The sequence below is a fragment of the Mustelus asterias genome, chromosome 9 (assembly GCF_964213995.1).
Source record: "Mustelus asterias chromosome 9, sMusAst1.hap1.1, whole genome shotgun sequence".
Taxonomy (NCBI): domain Eukaryota; kingdom Metazoa; phylum Chordata; class Chondrichthyes; order Carcharhiniformes; family Triakidae; genus Mustelus; species Mustelus asterias.
This window is the reverse complement of record NC_135809.1, coordinates 27146315-27164048: the sequence shown is the minus strand read 5'-3', so window position 1 is coordinate 27164048 and position 17734 is coordinate 27146315. Positions and strand designations below refer to the sequence as shown.

The following is a 17734-nucleotide window of genomic DNA, read 5'->3' as shown; positions in this document are numbered from 1 at the left end:
AAACAACCATCTACACAAATCACTAGAACAGATCAATGGGGTTAGCCAAGAACAGTGATGGCAAAGAATGCATTTTCCCACTGAATAAGGCTGTTGGAAACGAGCAACGTTTCTCAAAAATCACAAATCCATTAAAAAAAAAATAGTTTTGGACACTTAAGTATAGAATTTGTGATGGAAGCCCTAAAGGTGCTGTTTTCAAACTTATTTGCTTCTCCTTCTTCATACCTCCGAATTGAATTCATATCCAGGCGAATACTCTCCCCTCTCGGCCTATACATTTTAGGATGCTCTAAGACACAGGTATTCATGCTCAATGCATTGAGAAAATCCCGGTCAAGTTTCAAATGTATCCTGGAGCTTCCTCCTGCTATGTAACTCTATAAAGTTTAGTTTGGCATTGCACCAAAGTTGGGAGGGGCATCTGCCTGAGGGAATCGCACATCACTTCCAGCTGGAATCAAGTTGGGAGCATGCTTCAGAATTCAATGTTCTGCTGCAGTTAAGTGATATAGCTGAATTCTAATAAAGGTCATTATACTATGAGACAATATAATCAGTAGGAAGCTTCAGCCTTGGCAGTCATCCAGTACTGTAAGGATGAATGCTGTAACATGCTTCATGTTGGAAAAGGTGACAGTTCTGAAATACATTCTTTATGCTAAGCTTGAAGTCCCCATTCCATCATAAAATCTACTTGGAAGATTTATTATTACCATTAGCAGATAAGGAGGACGACAGCAATTGTGCAGTGATACTGGCAACTTAAGATTGTATGGTGCAATTTTTGGTCTGCTGAACACATTACAAAAATGTTGCCTATTATCCTATATTAATGCCCATTCTCTTTGCTAACCAGACCACTTGATAATAATCATCTCCATTCAGTTCCCATCAAGTGAGGTGATTAGCTAGAGAGTGTACATGAGCAAATCAGTCAGATTTCACAACCAGCTTTTTTTATTATTAAGCTAGGAAATTAGCCTCAAGTTTAAAAACCTGATTTAATTAGACTTTGTTAAGTGAACAAAATAGTAAATATGGGCATTCATTTGTGCCTATGTCAAAATTGATCCATGTTATATACATATGTTTGCTGCACTGATAATCAGGGCTTTAAAAAATCCTCTATTAACTGAAAAATATAAATAATCAAAGGCTACAAAGCCCTACATAATTTTGGGTGCTAATTAAGGTGTCAAGGTAATTCTTCTCAAAATATTAAAAGAACCAATTAAGAAAGATCACAGACACAATCAACACAGATCACAAGCACACAGTCAACACATACCAAGAACAAAATCTGATTACAAATCAACAAGATGATCAGGCACGTACACCACCCAACAATGTAATTTCCAGCTCTGCTTTAAATTATACAATGCTTCTTCCATAAAGATGTTGGAGTGAAATTAATCACAAATGTAACATGGGTAATACAGTGATAATGGGTCCCTTCAATTTACATGTAGGGTAACCTAATTAGCACTAATGATGTGGAGGATGAGTTCCTGCAGTATGTTTAAGATAGGTTTCTGGGACAGTATGTTGAGGAACCAACTAGGGATCAGGCTATTTTAAATTTATTGTGTAATAAGAATTCATTAATAACCTTGCTGAAAAGGAGTCATTAGGAAATAGTGACCATAATATTCTACATTTGTTTGAAAGTGATATAATTCATTGTGAGAGTAGAGTTCTAAATCTTAATAAAGGAAACTATGAAGGTATGTGGGGCAAGTTGGCTATGATGATTGGGAAAATACGTTAAAAGATTTGATGGTAGACAGGTAATGGCTAGCAGTTAAAGACGTGTTAAATAGCCTATAACAAACATACATTCCTTTAGGACACAAAAACCTAACAAAAGAATCAAGTGCGGCTAACAAAAGAATCTAAAGGTTGCATTATATCAAAGGAAATGGCATACAAGGTTACCAGAAACTGTGGTGAACATGAGGATTGGGAACAATTTCGAATCCAGCAAAGAATAATCAAGAAACTGAAAAGAAAGGGAAAATAGAATATGAATGCAAGCTAACGAGTAACATAAAGGCGGACTGTAAAAGCTTCTTTAAGTATGTGAAAATTAATAGATTAGCAAGGACAAATGTGAGTCCATTACAGGCAGAGATGAGAAAATCTTTAATGGAGAATAGGGAAATGGTGGAGAAACTAATCAATTATTTTGCGTCTGTCTTCACGGAGGAAGGTACAGGAAATCTCCCAGAAATACTAAGGAACCAGGGGTCTCATGAGGAACTGAAATAAATTAGTATTAATAAAGAGGTTGTACGTGAAAAATCATTTAGATTGTAGGTCGATAAATCCCCTGGACGACATGAGCCACATCCCAGATTGTTGAAGGAGGCGTCTATAGAGATAGTGAATGCATTGGTTATCTTTCAAAATTCTATAGATTCTGGAAAGGTTTCTGTGGACTGGAATATAGGGTAATGTAATAAGAACATAAGAACATAAGAAATAGGAGCAGGAGTAGGCCATCTAGCCCCTCGAGCCTGCCCCGTCATTCAGTAAGATCATGGCTGATCTGACGTGGATCAGTACCACTTACCCGCCTGATCCCCATAACCCTTAATTCCCTTACCGATCAGGAATCCATCCATCCGCGCTTTAAACATATTCAGCGAGGTAGCCTCCACCACCTCAGTGGGCAGAGAATTCCAGAGATTCACCACCCTCTGGGAGAAGTTCCTCCTCAACTCTGTCTTAAACCGACCCCCCTTTATTTTGAGGCTGTGCCCTCTAGTTTTAACTTCCTTACTAAGTGGAAAGAATCTCTCCGCCTCCACCCTATCCAGCCCCCGCATTATCTTATAAGTCTCCATAAGATCCCCCCTCATCCTTCTAAACTCCAACGAGTACAAACCCAATCTCCTCAGCCTCTCCTCATAATCCAAACCCCTCATCTCCGGTATCAACCTGGTGAACCTTCTCTGCACTCCCTCCAATGCCAATATATCCCTCCTCATATAAGGGGACCAATACTGCACACAGTATTCCAGCTGCGGCCTCACCAATGCCCTGTACAGGTGCATCAAGACATCCCTGCTTTTATATTCTATCCCCCTCGCGATATAGGCCAACATCCCATTTGCCTTCTTGATCACCTGTTGTACCTGCAGACTGGGCTTTTGCGTCTCATGCACAAGGACCCCCAGGTCCCTTTGCACGGTAGCATGTTTTAATTTGTTTCCATTGAGATAGTAATCCCATTTGTTATTATTTCCTCCAGTGTATAACCTCGCATTTATCAACGTTATACTCCATTTGCCATATCTTCGCCCACTCACTCAGCCTGTCCAAATCTCTCTGCAGATCTTCTCCGTCCTCCACACGATTCACTTTTCCACTTATCTTTGTGTCGTCTGCAAACTTCGTTACCCTACACTCCGTCCCCTCCTCCAGATCATCTATATAAATGGTAAACAGTTGCGGCCCGAGTACCGATCCCTGCGGCACGCCACTAGTTACCTTCCTCCAACCGGAAAAACACCCATTTATTCCCACTATCTAAGAAGAGAGGGAGAGAGAAAACTGAGAACTATAGTCAATTTTTGACATCAGTAGTAGGGGAAATGTTAGAATCTATTTTAAAGGATAACTGGACACTTAGTAAATACTGATTTGATTCACAGTCAACATGGATTTCTGAAAGGAAAATCATGTTTGAGTTTTTTGTTACTTGTAGCATAGACAGAGGACAACCAGTGCATGTGATAGATTTGGATTTTCAGAAGGCTTTTGATGAAGTCCCACACAAGAGGTTAGTAAACATTATTAGAACACATGGGATTGGGGGAAATATATGGCTATGGATTGAGAATTGGTTAACAGACAGACAACAGAGTAGGAATAAATGAGTCATTCTCAGGTAGGCAGGCTGTTACTGGTGAGGTACTGCAAGGATCAGTGCTAGGCCACAGCTGTTCACAATCTAAATAAAAGATTTGGATGTGGGGACCAAATGTAACATTTCAAAATTTGCTGAAGACACAAAACTAGGAAGGAATGTGAGTTGTGAGGAGATTGCAAGGAGGCCTCAAGGGGATTTGGACAAACTAAATGAATGGGCAAGAATATGGCAGATGGAATATATTGTCAATAAGTGTAAAGTTATCTACTCTGGTATGGAAAACATAATTAGAACACATGGCCTTCACAACACATGACAGCGCAGAGTCGCTGAGCAGAAACTGATAGCCAAGTTCCGCGCACATGAGGATGGCCTCAACCGGGATATTGGGTTCATGTCACACTATTTGTAATCCCCACAGCTTGCCTGGACCTGCAGTCTCACTGGCTGTCCTGTCTGGAGACAATACACATCTCTTTAGCCTGTCTTGATGCTCTCTCCACTCACATTGTTTGTATCTTAAAGACTTGATTAGCTGTAAGTATTCGCATTCCAACCATTATTCATGTAAATTGAGTCTGTGTCTTTATATGCCCTGTTTGTGAACAGAATTCCCACTCACCTGAAGAAGGGGCTTAAGGCTCCAAAAGCTTGTGTGGCTTTTGCTACCAAATAAACCTGTTGGACTTTAACCTGGTGTTGTTAAACTTCTTACTATGGAAAACAAAGGCACATTTCTTAAATGGTGAGAGGTTGGGAAATGTTGATGCCCAAAGAGACCTAGGTGCCCTTATTCATGAGTCAGTAAAAGCTAGTACGCAGGTGTTGAAAGCATCTTTGGAATTCTCTGCTGCAGAGGGCTGTGGAAAGCTCAATCATTGAGCATGTTCAAGACATTTCTGGATACTATCAACATCAAGGAATATGGGGATAGTGGGAACAAATGGCGTAGAGAAGTAGGTGATCAGGCATGAATGGCCTACTTGTGCTCCCATGTTCCTGTTTTTCAGGCCATTATCTGTCTTTTTGCACATCTTAGAAGAAACTATGGCAGAATTGATCGTACATGCGGGAGTTTTTAAAGATCAATATGTTTTGTTGGCTGTTCGGTCTGGCTGTTCTTTTACACTTTTCATACTTTCAATACTGAATGTCATCATTATCATCACATATTGTATTGCATTCATGCTTCTGATTTCAACTATCCTCCAATAAAGGACCTTGCAATTTATATATCAAAATTGTAGTGTGGCCAGGCATTTATTGTCTCACAGCTTACTGTCTCTTATAGTTCACAGTCAGGCTTTCATGTTGAGATTCACATAGATATTGCTACATCAACATTCCATTCATTTACTGACAATGGGGGGAAATTACTTCACTCAAAGGGTTGCGAAGCTTTGGAATTCCTTACCTCACAGGGTTATTATTGATGCTCTGTCGCTGAATACATTTATGGCTGGGATAGACAGATTTTTGGTCTCACAGGGAATTAAGGGAAATGGGGAGCAGGTGGGAAAATGGAGTTGAAGCCCAAAAACAGACATGATCGCACTGAAAATGGCAGAACAGGATGGATGGGTCATGCAGTCCACTCCTACACCTATTTGTCGTGTTGTGTTCATTCGATTTTGTTATGTGGACTTCGCAATGCAATTGTAAGTTCTGACACTAGATGGCTGAAGTCTCTCACCCCAGCTATGACACCATTGGCATATAACATAAACATATTTAACCGGTCATGGGACCTGCCACTAGAAACTTACGTGAATAGTACTGTTACTGCAAATACGCATTTCAAAAACAATTGTCCCCAAAATGCTATTTTATTTAGAAACATTGGGACAGGTTTTCACAATTTGCCACTTAGAACATAAAAGTAAATGCGCATGTTTACAATTAACAGGAAGTTCTAATATATTCTGACAATTTTTGATAGAGGAATTTCTGCCACAACGATCAGTTGCAGAAAACTACTTTAAATTTAACATTTTTTTCTGTGCTTTTTTTCAAAAGAATGTTAAATTTTAAAGTTTATTTACTAATGTCACAAGTAGGCGTACATTAAAACTGCAATGAAGTTACTGTGAAAATCCTCTTGTCTCCACGCTCTGGTGCCTGTTCGGGTACACTGAGGGAGCACGTCTTTCAGACTGTGGGAGGAAACCCATGCAGACACAGGGAGAACGTGCAGACTCCGCACAGGCCGTGACTTGAGCCAGGAATTGAACTTGGGTCCCTGGTGTCGTAAGGCAGCAGTGCTAACCACTGTGCCACCATGCTGCCCGTTGTGTTTAAGTGGCGTGCGAATGATTTAACTGGGGAAAACAGCTAGTAGAACTTACGATAATTAATGGTGTCTGAAAAATGAACAAATAGCAAATGATCATTCAAAAATTCAGATTCTGGGGTACAGCAGAAACTGAGATTTTAACCTTGCACATCAATTCTATTGCAAACATTACAATCACATTGACTTTCCCTCAGTGAAGTACTCGTTATCATAATCTGTTTAGTTAGTTGAGCGTTTTATATTTGGCTTGCACCTGATATGTTCATTATGTGTAGAATAATGCTTGATGCATCTGTCAGAACCTGATGGGAGAAGCTTGCTGAATGGAGTCTTTTTAAGCGAATATAACATTTGGATCAGTAAACACCTGTAATGCCTTGTCTGAAAAACAAATCGAATAATGTGCTTACGAGTGTGGGGACTTCATGTGCACATGCTGCACCTATGGCCCATCGCTCACACGCACGCACACGCACGCACACACAATCTGCCTGCATACCTTTCTTTGCCCACAATAAACTAAGATGCACCCAACATGCCCTGGCCCTAAGTGACATGCTAATTATTTCCAGGGCGGTCTCCATGTCAACATGACACTTCCAGACAATAATTAAGTAACATTTACTTAGAAATAACAGAATGTCTAATCGTTCCTTTACTTCAGGCACAAGAAACATACTTAAAAGACTGTATATGTAGCAATTATACTGTAATCTACTGGCAAGCTTATTTTATTTGTTACTTTGATGCTCTTGTTCAAAGTTTCCGTGAACTATTCAAAATGGTTAAATTCTGCTATTCATTAGAAATACTTTATAGTCTTTGGGGTTTAAAATCAACATTAATCATTTCCCATTTGTTTAAACACTTTTTCCCCTTGCAAAAAGACCAAAATCTTCTTGTTCCTGATGACCTGAGGTTTCAGACCATGCCTGCTGTACAGTCATTCTTCCCCCAACGAAACTGGAACAGGTTTGGTCTGTCATAGTGTTGTAGAGACCTTGTAACCTCTCAGATCATTGAACCAAAGGTTACTTTAACCATTCACAACATCAACAATGCCTGCCTGTAGATATGTTGTTTCTACAACAAGTGCTAAGTACAAATGAGATGTCCCATTGTTACTTAATACACCCATGCTTCTGAGCTGCATAAGCATCAAATCAATGGGTGTGATGCCAAGAGAGATATAACCTGCCTATCCAAAACAAGGGGGAATTGAAAAACGCCCAAAATGTGCTTATTTTTGTAACAGATTAATTATCCTAATGACAAAGGAGGTGCATCATTCAATCTGATTGATGGAAGCTTTTTTTGGGCAAGAGGAACAATTATAATGGTCGAGACAAAATACAAGAAAGTAATAGTCTGCTATGTATAATACCACAAAAGATCACTTCCAGTATGAGCTGATATAGCAATTCACAAGAGGAAAAAGCTGATCAAAGTAGGCATTTGCATCACAAACTATGCTTAAATCTGTTCAGATAATATTTAAATATACTTCATAGTTAATGAAATTGCACACCCCAAAACTAGAAACACGTTTGAAGATGTTATTTTAATAGTGCAGTAATGCCAAGTAAATTTTAAAGTTCATCACTAGTAATCATAAAAAAATACATTTACCTGTGTATCCATTTATAGCAGCAGAATACAAGGCAGACGAACCTTCCTCATCAGGATGATTAATATCAATTCCATCTTCATTTAGCAGCATTGACAATAAAGTGACATTTCCCTGGGCAGCAGCTTGGTGAAGCAGAGTGGACCTGCCACCCAGGGGGACAGGACCACCAGACATTAACGAAGGAATTAGGGAGGGAGACCTGCCTGTGAGTTAAAGTGAAAAATTTATAGGGGGAAGTGAATAAAATTTGTTTGCATGCACATAGACCACAACACAGAGGTGTAAAAGGACAAACTATGTTACAATTCGTGATCAGAGTCACAGCATTTTTATTTATTTGATAAGACTTCTTTTTTTTGAAAAATAAATCAACATTTTATTTTAAAATATAATATTTTGCAACACACTGGCATTATTGAAATTAGTGTATATTTTAATTGTATGTTAATAATTTGAACATTTTAAATAGGAGAGTTTGGAATGAAAATTATATTATCCAAAATAATTTTATAAAGATCTATTCTAGAAATCTTCCTTCAATTGCTTCTATGGGGAAAAGTACAAAGGTCATAGCAACTGTTACGTTTAATTATTTCACATTTTCTTTCAAACCAAAAATGCCATATTATTTAACAATACATTTCTTTATAGGGGCGAAAGTGGATTGAAATGTTATTGCTTTGATTTAGGTGACTGGCTTTTTAGAATTGAAATAAAGAAAATGCTATTAAAAACATATAATGACATGGTACATACAGGAACACTTAATGGTAAACTTGGTTAATGTGTTAACAGTATACTCAGAAGCAATCATTCTGAAAATTATGTACATATTTTAATAATTTAAAAATCTAATCAATAGCAAAATGCATACTGTAAAAAAACAGGATATTTATTGTAAAAATTGTGGTATACAATTCTAAGGTCTTGTACTGGATCGTCAATGCAGTCATTGTATTTACAAATAGTACTTGGAAGTGCTCACATAAAAAGATTAATAGCACACCAGTATTAATATTATTATACCATTATCTGAGTATTTAGTTAGACATTTATTTCACACCATTAATCTGTTGGTGATTTGGAGGCAAGTTTGCTAAATGAGTGAAGCTTATTGCAGAATATACGGAAGGCTTTGTGTACCCTCCCTTGAATAGAAGGCTGCAAAACAAAAAGGAAATTGTTTTCAACTAACCCCATCACACATTCTTCAAATGGTCATTAAAATTGATCATGTCCAAAAAGCAATGACAGATTGTTAATACAAATAAAGCAACTAGGTGAAGGAAGGCAGGTTGCAACAAGTGCAATTTTTATTTGCAACCCTTCGCGTACCTGGATTTCATGATCATTAAACAGCATTTTTGGATTTTAACACGACTCAGATACAGTACATTCAGTATTTTAAGAGATCCATCTTCTTCACGATCATCCTATTATTTTTCAATTTGTGCACGAGAAAGGAAAGCATGTTCAGCAAGTGTAAAATAAACTCGGTATGCAAAGGGTTAATGCAAACAGCTAATGCATATGGTTGATCGGTTAGAATACATGTATGATAGTGTTAGTGCTCAATAGCATAAAGAGACAAAAAGGTAATGCAATTTTACATTCAGTGTCATTTATAATGCAAACAGTTAGGAGCTGCGTGGGCTACCAAATTTTGAGTTACTAAGCTGAAGCTTCTTAAGCCACTGCATGACATGCACTGATCACAAGGTCTCAGGGATAGAAATACAACTGCTCAGCAAGTGATAGAGCTGGTTAATTTAAGATCCAATAAGTCATTGTTTTTCTTTATCCCTAACGCCAAATAAGATTGGATATAATACAATCATAACATGGACACTAATCAAGTATTTTTCAACGAGGCTAGTGCAACAGGAAATTGAATCTTTTTTTAAAAAATGAAATGGAAAAACATTTATATAAAATTCCAAATCTTCAGCTGAAAATGTGAGATCATTTAAAAAAACAAAATTCGAAAGATCTGAATCCCCATTTTCCACATTATTGAATCCCTGTTGTATTCGAGTATCAATTGGCATGGCTCAAGGTTGGCAGGTTCTTCCACTGGAGAATGGAGGTCTCTGCTGGAGGTGGATCATTAGTCCACTGAGGCACAGATGAATGGTCTTCTTTAAGCGGCACAGCCTCTTGACAGTGTTTTAAAATGTTACTCAGGATCTAGAAGGCATCGTGCATGAAGAAATTAAGCCGGTTGTTTACATTTATGCTATTGTGCTGTGGATTTTTCAAATACTTATTCATGAAGATGACACTCTTTTGAGATGAATACTTAGCAAATTTATGGTCAAAGTGAAATATGAGATAATATAAGTAAATGTGGAAACACTTCAACATTCACTCAAGGTCTTTAATAAATAAGAGCAAAAAGATATTAATTTGGGGGAAAACTATGCACATAATGTATATGGCATTTCAGAATTGTTCATAATATTATTGCATTTATCTGAACACCTAAAATTAACCAAATTTTAAAAAAACTTGTTTTGATTTGAACAATATTTTAACTTGTGTTTCAACTGGATTGATTTTTTTTTTGCCTTGTTTTAAACTATGGGTGAACAAACTAAGTCAATATCTTGAAAGAAAAGACATTTTGCATTTATCCTCAGATTTGTTGTAGTGGAAGGAAGAATTGAGATAGTATTCCAATCCCTTTACCTGATGATGTGATCAGCAGATTGTCTGTGTCACATGGTCTAGTGGATGAGGTTCTTTTGGTTGTACTAGCAAGGTCAATGGAGGTGCGAGAGGCGATGGTGGTGATGATGAGGGAACATTCTGAACATGCTGTTTGGTTCAGCTCTGGGGATAAGGAAGGCTGAGCACCCACCTGAGATGCAGCCACGGCAGGGACAGCACAGCCAGCAGATGCTATGTCCACCACTGGCTTGGGTGGCAATTGTGGCAATGCTGTCTTGGCAAGAATCTCCTCATTAGTTCCTTTAATTCCTGGATGTGGACTGGAAGAGGACGAGGTCATGGTTCTACCTTCAAGCCGAGTATTAAACCCAACAGTTGGGGAACGACTCCCATCCATAAAAACCTTTAATGGTGGATGAGGAGAAGATGGCGTCTGTGACAATCCTGGCTTTTTGGGAGGAATAGGTGGTGGATTTCCTCGATCAACTCTTGCACCCGTGGGAGATTTTAATCCAGCAGGGGAGACACTCAAAGAACTGGTAATTTTACCGACAACCTGTGGATAAGATGACCCCTCACCTGGTGCTGGATGTGCCAATCCAGGTTTTAAATTACTAACAGTAAGATTTCGGTTTTCGGTGCCAAATGGAGATGTACTGTTTGTACAAGGTGGCTTTACTATGCTTGGTGGACCTGTAAATCTTGAAAGAACCTGGCTGACAGTGTTCCGAGCCAGCTGTTTGGCAGGAGAATTATCTCGGTTGGTGGGAGATAAATCCCGTGATGGGGGCCCCGTTGCAACACTGGCATGCTTTTCCTGGTCCACAGTTTGTGCTTGAAACTTAAATCGAGCAGCTTGAATCCTTGGGCTCAATCCTGGCTGCAAAGTTGTGCAAGTACTTGGTGAGCTTAAACTCTGCATAGTTGCTCCTGGTGAAGAGCATGGCGATGATGTTCCTGAAGGAGGAGAGGGAACTACGGTATTGCTTAGCAGAAGGGATGTACTGCCCACCAAGTGTGGCAATGCCCCAGACAAAGCAGCAGGACTGGTGCTGACTGATGGTCCATTCTCCAAACTGGAAGGAACAACTTTGGCTTGTGTTGTGGATATAATCTCTTCTGAATTAATTGTTGCTAGCAGTTTATCACCAATTGGTTTTACTAATGCTGTATTGTTAGACATGTTCAGTTTTGTGCCTCCCACTGATAGCGGATTAACGGTAGAGGGTTTAACAGGTACTGTTAAGGTTGGCTTCTTAGTATTATTTTCACTGGCAATATCAACAAAAGTTTCAGTTTGGGAAGCAACGGACAACATAGTATGCGTACCATATCCAATAGTCACGTCTTTATTTAAATTACTGGTCAATGAAGTTGTTCCATCTTCTTTTGTACAATTAAGCTCAATCATTTTCTTGAAACTCTCAACTTCTAATCTCAAATCTTTGGTACGGTTTTCCTCACGGTTAAGTTTGGCACGCAGCTGTTCCCTTTCAATGTCAAACTCCGAGAGTTGTTTTTCCATTTTTGCCTCCATCTGTAGACTTTTCTTTTTCTCAGCCATCAATTCCTCCTCCAATTGACTGCTCTTCTTTTGCTCTTCATCGAGAGTCTTGGTGATCTCTGCTAGTGTCTGGCTCTCATCTACTACTTTGCCAGCAAGCTGTTTGCACTCTTTCACCAGCATCATTACAAGTTGTTTATTTTTCATTCGTTCTTCATCAAACTGCATGGACAACTTTTTATTCTCTGCTTCAAGTTGCTTTAATTGAGATTTCTCAAACTCCACCTGCAAAGAGTTCATAACAACTAATTAGCATCCAAGAAACTTTACCTGTGGGGAATTTACACTAATAGGCTTTAAAGTTTATCTATCCAATTTATTGGCTCTCTGTCGTGTCTATTATCTATATTTTTGTTATAGGTTGTTTAAGAGTCACTGTTACTGTATGAGGTATCTTTAATCGATGAACTTTGGATTCAACATCAAGTATGTTGGGTGGTTCAATGGAACAGGACAAAGACAAAGATTGATAGGTATTTGTTATAAGGATTGACTGTGCCATACTATGACCAGCAATTTACATATTAAACATGGTTCAAAAGGTGATACTGTTTTCATACTGTTTTCTTTTCATGAGCAAATTATTGGTGTTACATTGCAGGTTCAAAATAATGAACAAGCATGCTTGCAACTTAGAGTAACTATGGCACTTTTGATTTTAAAAAGTTTGAGGACTTAGTGAAGATGGACACATGAGGAAAAGATTAATCTTTCATTTACTAACCATAAAATTTCAGGTTTTGATGTAAATATTGTATCTTATTAATTTCCCACTGCAAGTGTTCAGATGTTTGCAGATTCTGCTTGAATCTAGCTTGATTTTGTACAGGTGGTGCACACCGACAGATAAGATTATATTATTTAAATAAATGAAACTTCATATATTTACATAGAACGTTTGTAAAAATGTTTCCCTTTTTCCCCTCCCGAAATCTTTTGCCTAGATCCACTGGTTTGATCTCCAAGACACAATGCCCCCTCAAAGAGAACGTTTCCTCTTGTGGGAAAGATGGTAGATTTACATCGGAAACGGATTCACTTTTAACTGAGAAAGATGCAAAGAGGCTCGAATGGAGCATGAACACCAGCATTGACTGGTTGGATCAAATAGCCCGATTTGTGCCACAGATCCTATGTCTAAAGAATACGGGCCAATAAAATTTAATTGTATAATTTTTGATTGTAAGATATTAGCTGCAGGAGCCTGTGAGAAGTGCCCTGATTATTTAATACCTTAGCCATAAAGGGAAATCTATTAAGTGCATTCACTCAATAAACATGCACCAAAAAATAAATAAATAAAACACAGCCATGCTCAAAGATCAAGAATAGTGGCAGCAACAATATGTCCAATTAAACTTTCAACTGCTGGTATATTGCTGCCAAAAAACTTTACATCAAATCCACATTGGAATGACGTAACTGTTTTGATATTTTGTGGAGATGATTTGACCAGATTGTACTCTAATTTCAGTTGCATTCTGTTGCTCTGCAGTTTTCTATTTTGCAAAAATAGAGATATCCTATCTCCAAGAGACTGGAGTTCTTGCGAGGCTAAATTAATTAATGGACATAACACATCATGTTATTACTGAGTAGAATATTAAAGAGGTAGATCTAATACCAATCTAAATTGTACTTAATCTAGAAGTGGGATATTAAGAGGGGCAGAAATAAAATACGTGCACATGTTTAAGGGTGTGTAGAAGACGGAATCTTAGCTATAGTTTTTAAGATAAAGAAGTATTCTTTTAAGTGCTTAATTCAACACAATTACAGATGGGGAAATAATTACTGTGGAATAGTTTCATAACTCCATAATATAAATGGAGAACATTCCAAACTATAGCTCGGCTAATTTATAAATGCTGCTAGCAGGGGATTACTGGCAAAGTCTTCGGAAGTTTTTGAAACATTCAATAAAAACGTAAACCACACACATTCTATTCAAATTTAATCCGTAAAAATCCATGTAAAATTAATGTTTACAGAATTGAGAGCAGAGATTATTATTGAATGGAACTGGATCAGTCAATGAATCAGGACACAGCAGAACAAAATCTAACAAAAATAGCAAGGAGGTAAATGACCAGTTAATAAGCTTCTGATGATGGCGCTGAGAAATAAATGTTACTATATTAGGAGAATGCCCAGCATTTCAGTGAAACTGTGGCATGTGATCAATCTACTAACAGAGATTGTACCAGCTCCTTTTCTGTAAATAGAGAATTGCACGTGGTTGGGTATAGTGGGTGAAGAACTGACAAAGTGACTTAATTGGTGAAATACTTTGATTAGGAAAGCATAACCTAAAAATCTGCAGTTCATCCAATCAAACAATCTGTGCATGATATTTAATTATTAGATTCAGTATGGCTCACAATTTTATTTTGTATTTTTTTCATTAATAAAAATTAAACACTAAACACATTCTTACAGGCATTTTATTGGGGTCTGATCCTATTCAAAGCTGGTTGTCATAATTCTGTATCCCTGTTATGAATACTGTTCACATTTGACACATTAAGCATATGGTATACAGATATCGTGGAGAAAAAAAGTTTCAGATGTCAAGTAGCTGATCAAGTTATGCTGAGTCTTCAGCTAAGAGCAACTTTATCTGGCACACAACACTATTGTAAATTATTACTGCAGCAAAGGTTTCCTTTCATTCAAATTCTCAAGAATACTAAATGGCTTCTGCAACATTTAGTCAAAGCCTTAAATCATTCCAATCTGCCAACTCAAAAGTCAGTTGCTATAATTTCAAGCAAGTCTTATTTTCACACCTGCTGTAAAAGCCGCTCACGCTCTTTCTCGAGCATGTATGTAACATCATCTCCCTGGGCTGCATCTTGGGCATGTTTATGCCTCTCCTCTTCAAAGTCCAAGATGACCTAACAAATGAAAAGTAATGACACACTCTGTGAAACCCTTTTCCTGATTTTATAAATAGGGCTCAACTTAAATGAACCATGAATTCTGGCCTAATTATGAACAGCATGGCTGTGTTTTGATCTGGCAACCTCCAAGAGCAAACATGTCTCTAACCCAACCTTTTTTTTTGAAGAGCTCAAAGGTTGATATTTAAAGGCTTGGGATGTGCAGGACAGAGTAACAGATTTGCTACATAACTCCTTCAATTGAGACATTTCAAAACCAGCAATGATTTAATTTGCACTGATAACTGGCTGGAAATTAAAACCATTTAGGTAAAGCCTACCACCCACCTTTCGATGTCGAATTTCAGCTGCAGCCAACTGTGCAGACATTCTCTCCTGCATCTTTTTGCAGTGACCCATGACTATTTCCAATATGGATAGGGGACTGGTGCAGATGGACGGCTTATCTTTGCTGCCATCATCACCACCTGCTTCATAGTCTCGCTGGAGAGCCAGGAAAGGATCGCTGAGATTAAACCTCCCATATCGTTCCTGTATAAAAACATCTTTTCGACGAGACTGAAATGACAACAGATTAAATAGCATTAGTAGAAAAATCCAGAAACTGAATTTTTAGATTTGCTACAAACCATGCCTATTTGGGAACACGCTAATGAAAAAAACAGCACCATCTCTATGTGTGGACAAATGCTGGAGAGGTAAAATCTTACTCTCTTCTTCACTTTGCCACCCACCCTGCACTACATCCCAACAGATTCTGTCTTAAACTGTGCTCAGATTATTCTTGCCAACAATTACATTAGTACGGTATTCATAATGCATAGCTACAGAGTTGTTAAAAAAGCTCACTACCCTCTCTATCCTCACTCTAACTTCAACTTTACTCGGTAAATCAATCAAATTGCCAAGCCTACATTAATAATTTGATTTAGAGTAGCAGGTATTTAACAATCCTAGACTGCTGTGGGGACTTGAGGCAGATTTCAAAAAGGAAAAAAATGTGGCCCAGACATTAACTAGAATTTGCAATGATAATTTGCAATGGCTCGAGCAGAAGAAAAGGAAGCCATTACAATTTTATTTTTGGATCTAACTTGCCTGTAAATTCTGTTTACAATTACATAATGAGTGTTCTCAGTTCTCCAGTGCCTGTAGGATCAGTGAACTTCCAGCTGTGCAGATCAACTGTACTTTAAAACAAAGCACTTAAATGTGGAAAAAGAAATCCCAAAATATGATAATTGGGTGAGGACAGAGTCACTTCCAACTTTGTTGAACTCGCATACCCTCTTTGGCCCCAGTAATCCATTAAGTCTTTTCAAATTCTGGTATGAAGACTGACTACACATGCTGCTGCCCAAATATGATCCCCAATGCATGTTAAATGAAAATAAAGCTTAACAAATGAGCACATTTGATGGGACAAAAATCATCCCCATGTTTTTGGAGTCTATAAGTCCTTGTAAATCAATCTTCACTCTCCCCCAACTCTGCAACTATATGAGTTTCAATTTTTGTTTAATAATGAAGTTAGAGAAAATTACACACCTTTCTCCTACAACTAATAATCTTCCATACATGTGGCAGATGTTCGCATCTAAACGTTAAAATCTAATAGAATCCTGAAATGTTACATTCCTCCTGACAACACCAGCAAAAGAGGCGAATTATACCACAGGCTGATCATCATCTGATCATCGTCTTTTGGAAATATTTTCACTGTGGACAAAATTCTCAGTGTTTAGGAACATCTCTTTTTTTTGTAACAAGGTTATCATACTGCCTGCTGGGCTATGTTGTGGGGCAATTTGGACATCTGGCATTTTCATGGCGCTTAGTGAATTCTGGGCCTGTAATCTCTCCTGACACTGTGCAGGCTTCCCTCCTAACATCATTAAGAAACAAAGAAGCCAGTCAACCAGTTCAGTCCAGATGTTTAAACACAGCTTTCATGAGCTGTAAAAGCCAAGAAACTGACAGACTTCAGCAGCATCTGTATCTATCTGGAAACAATTCTTCAATATTACTGTACACCCATTTTAGTACATCTTATAGAAAACATATCAATAAGCATATAAAGGTGCACACAGTACTTTGGTTCAAATAGAATACTTCAAGTGTAATTTTATAGGAACTATTATGCTAAGCGCAAGTAATCATGCACACTTTTAATTTAATGAATTTATATTTGAATGCATGTTGAATGATATAGAGAACTTACTCACTGATAGTGTCAAAAAAAAAGTAGAAACAGAAAAGATTCAGCAGTACTGGGAATGTTACTGGACTGGTAATCAGAAGGCCCAGATTAATGATTAGTTCATCGCCAACCACTGCAGCTAGGGAACTCAAATTCAGCTAATTCAATAAATCTGGCAGAAAACATTGGTGCCAGTAACAGAACTTGTATATACTGGATTGTTGTAAAAACCCATCTCTGGTTCACCAATGTCCTTCCTTGAGGGAAGGAAACCTGCGGCCCTTATTTGGTCTGGCCTATAGTGACTCCAAACCCATAGTAACACTGATTCTGACCTGAAGTTGCTAAGCTAGTCATTACCACACCGAAACTCTACAAGCATAATAGTGATTGACCACCACCCTCGCACCAGCCTAGGTATTAGATTCAAACATCCAGTTCAGTTGACCAAAGAACTCGTCATCCGGCCAAAATTGGGATCGCTGCCTCAAAGATAAAATCAAACAACATCAAATCATCATATTCACAGAAGCATTCCTTTCAGCCAATGTCTCAGACTCCTCCTGGATATCTCCTGTCACACTGGCAGGATTGATC

General features: G+C 38.1%; 1 protein-coding gene across 4 annotated transcripts in view; it reads right to left on the bottom strand.

Moving 5' to 3' along the window:
• The window catches only part of cttnbp2 (cortactin binding protein 2), a 170527-nt gene that overhangs the window by 71558 nt on the left and 81235 nt on the right, over positions 1–17734 (bottom strand). For 2 of the 4 annotated variants that reach the window (XM_078219861.1, XM_078219862.1), the window contains 4 exons: positions 15265–15495; positions 14824–14931; positions 10489–12259; positions 7800–8003 (listed from right to left, as the gene is read on the bottom strand). In XM_078219861.1, coding sequence (XP_078075987.1) covers positions 7800–8003; positions 10489–12259; positions 14824–14931; positions 15265–15495 — 2314 coding nt within the window. The remainder of the gene's footprint in view (positions 1–7799; positions 8004–10488; positions 12260–14823; positions 14932–15264; positions 15496–17734) is intronic. The other 2 variants (XM_078219864.1, XM_078219863.1) reach the window with 2 other exon arrangements.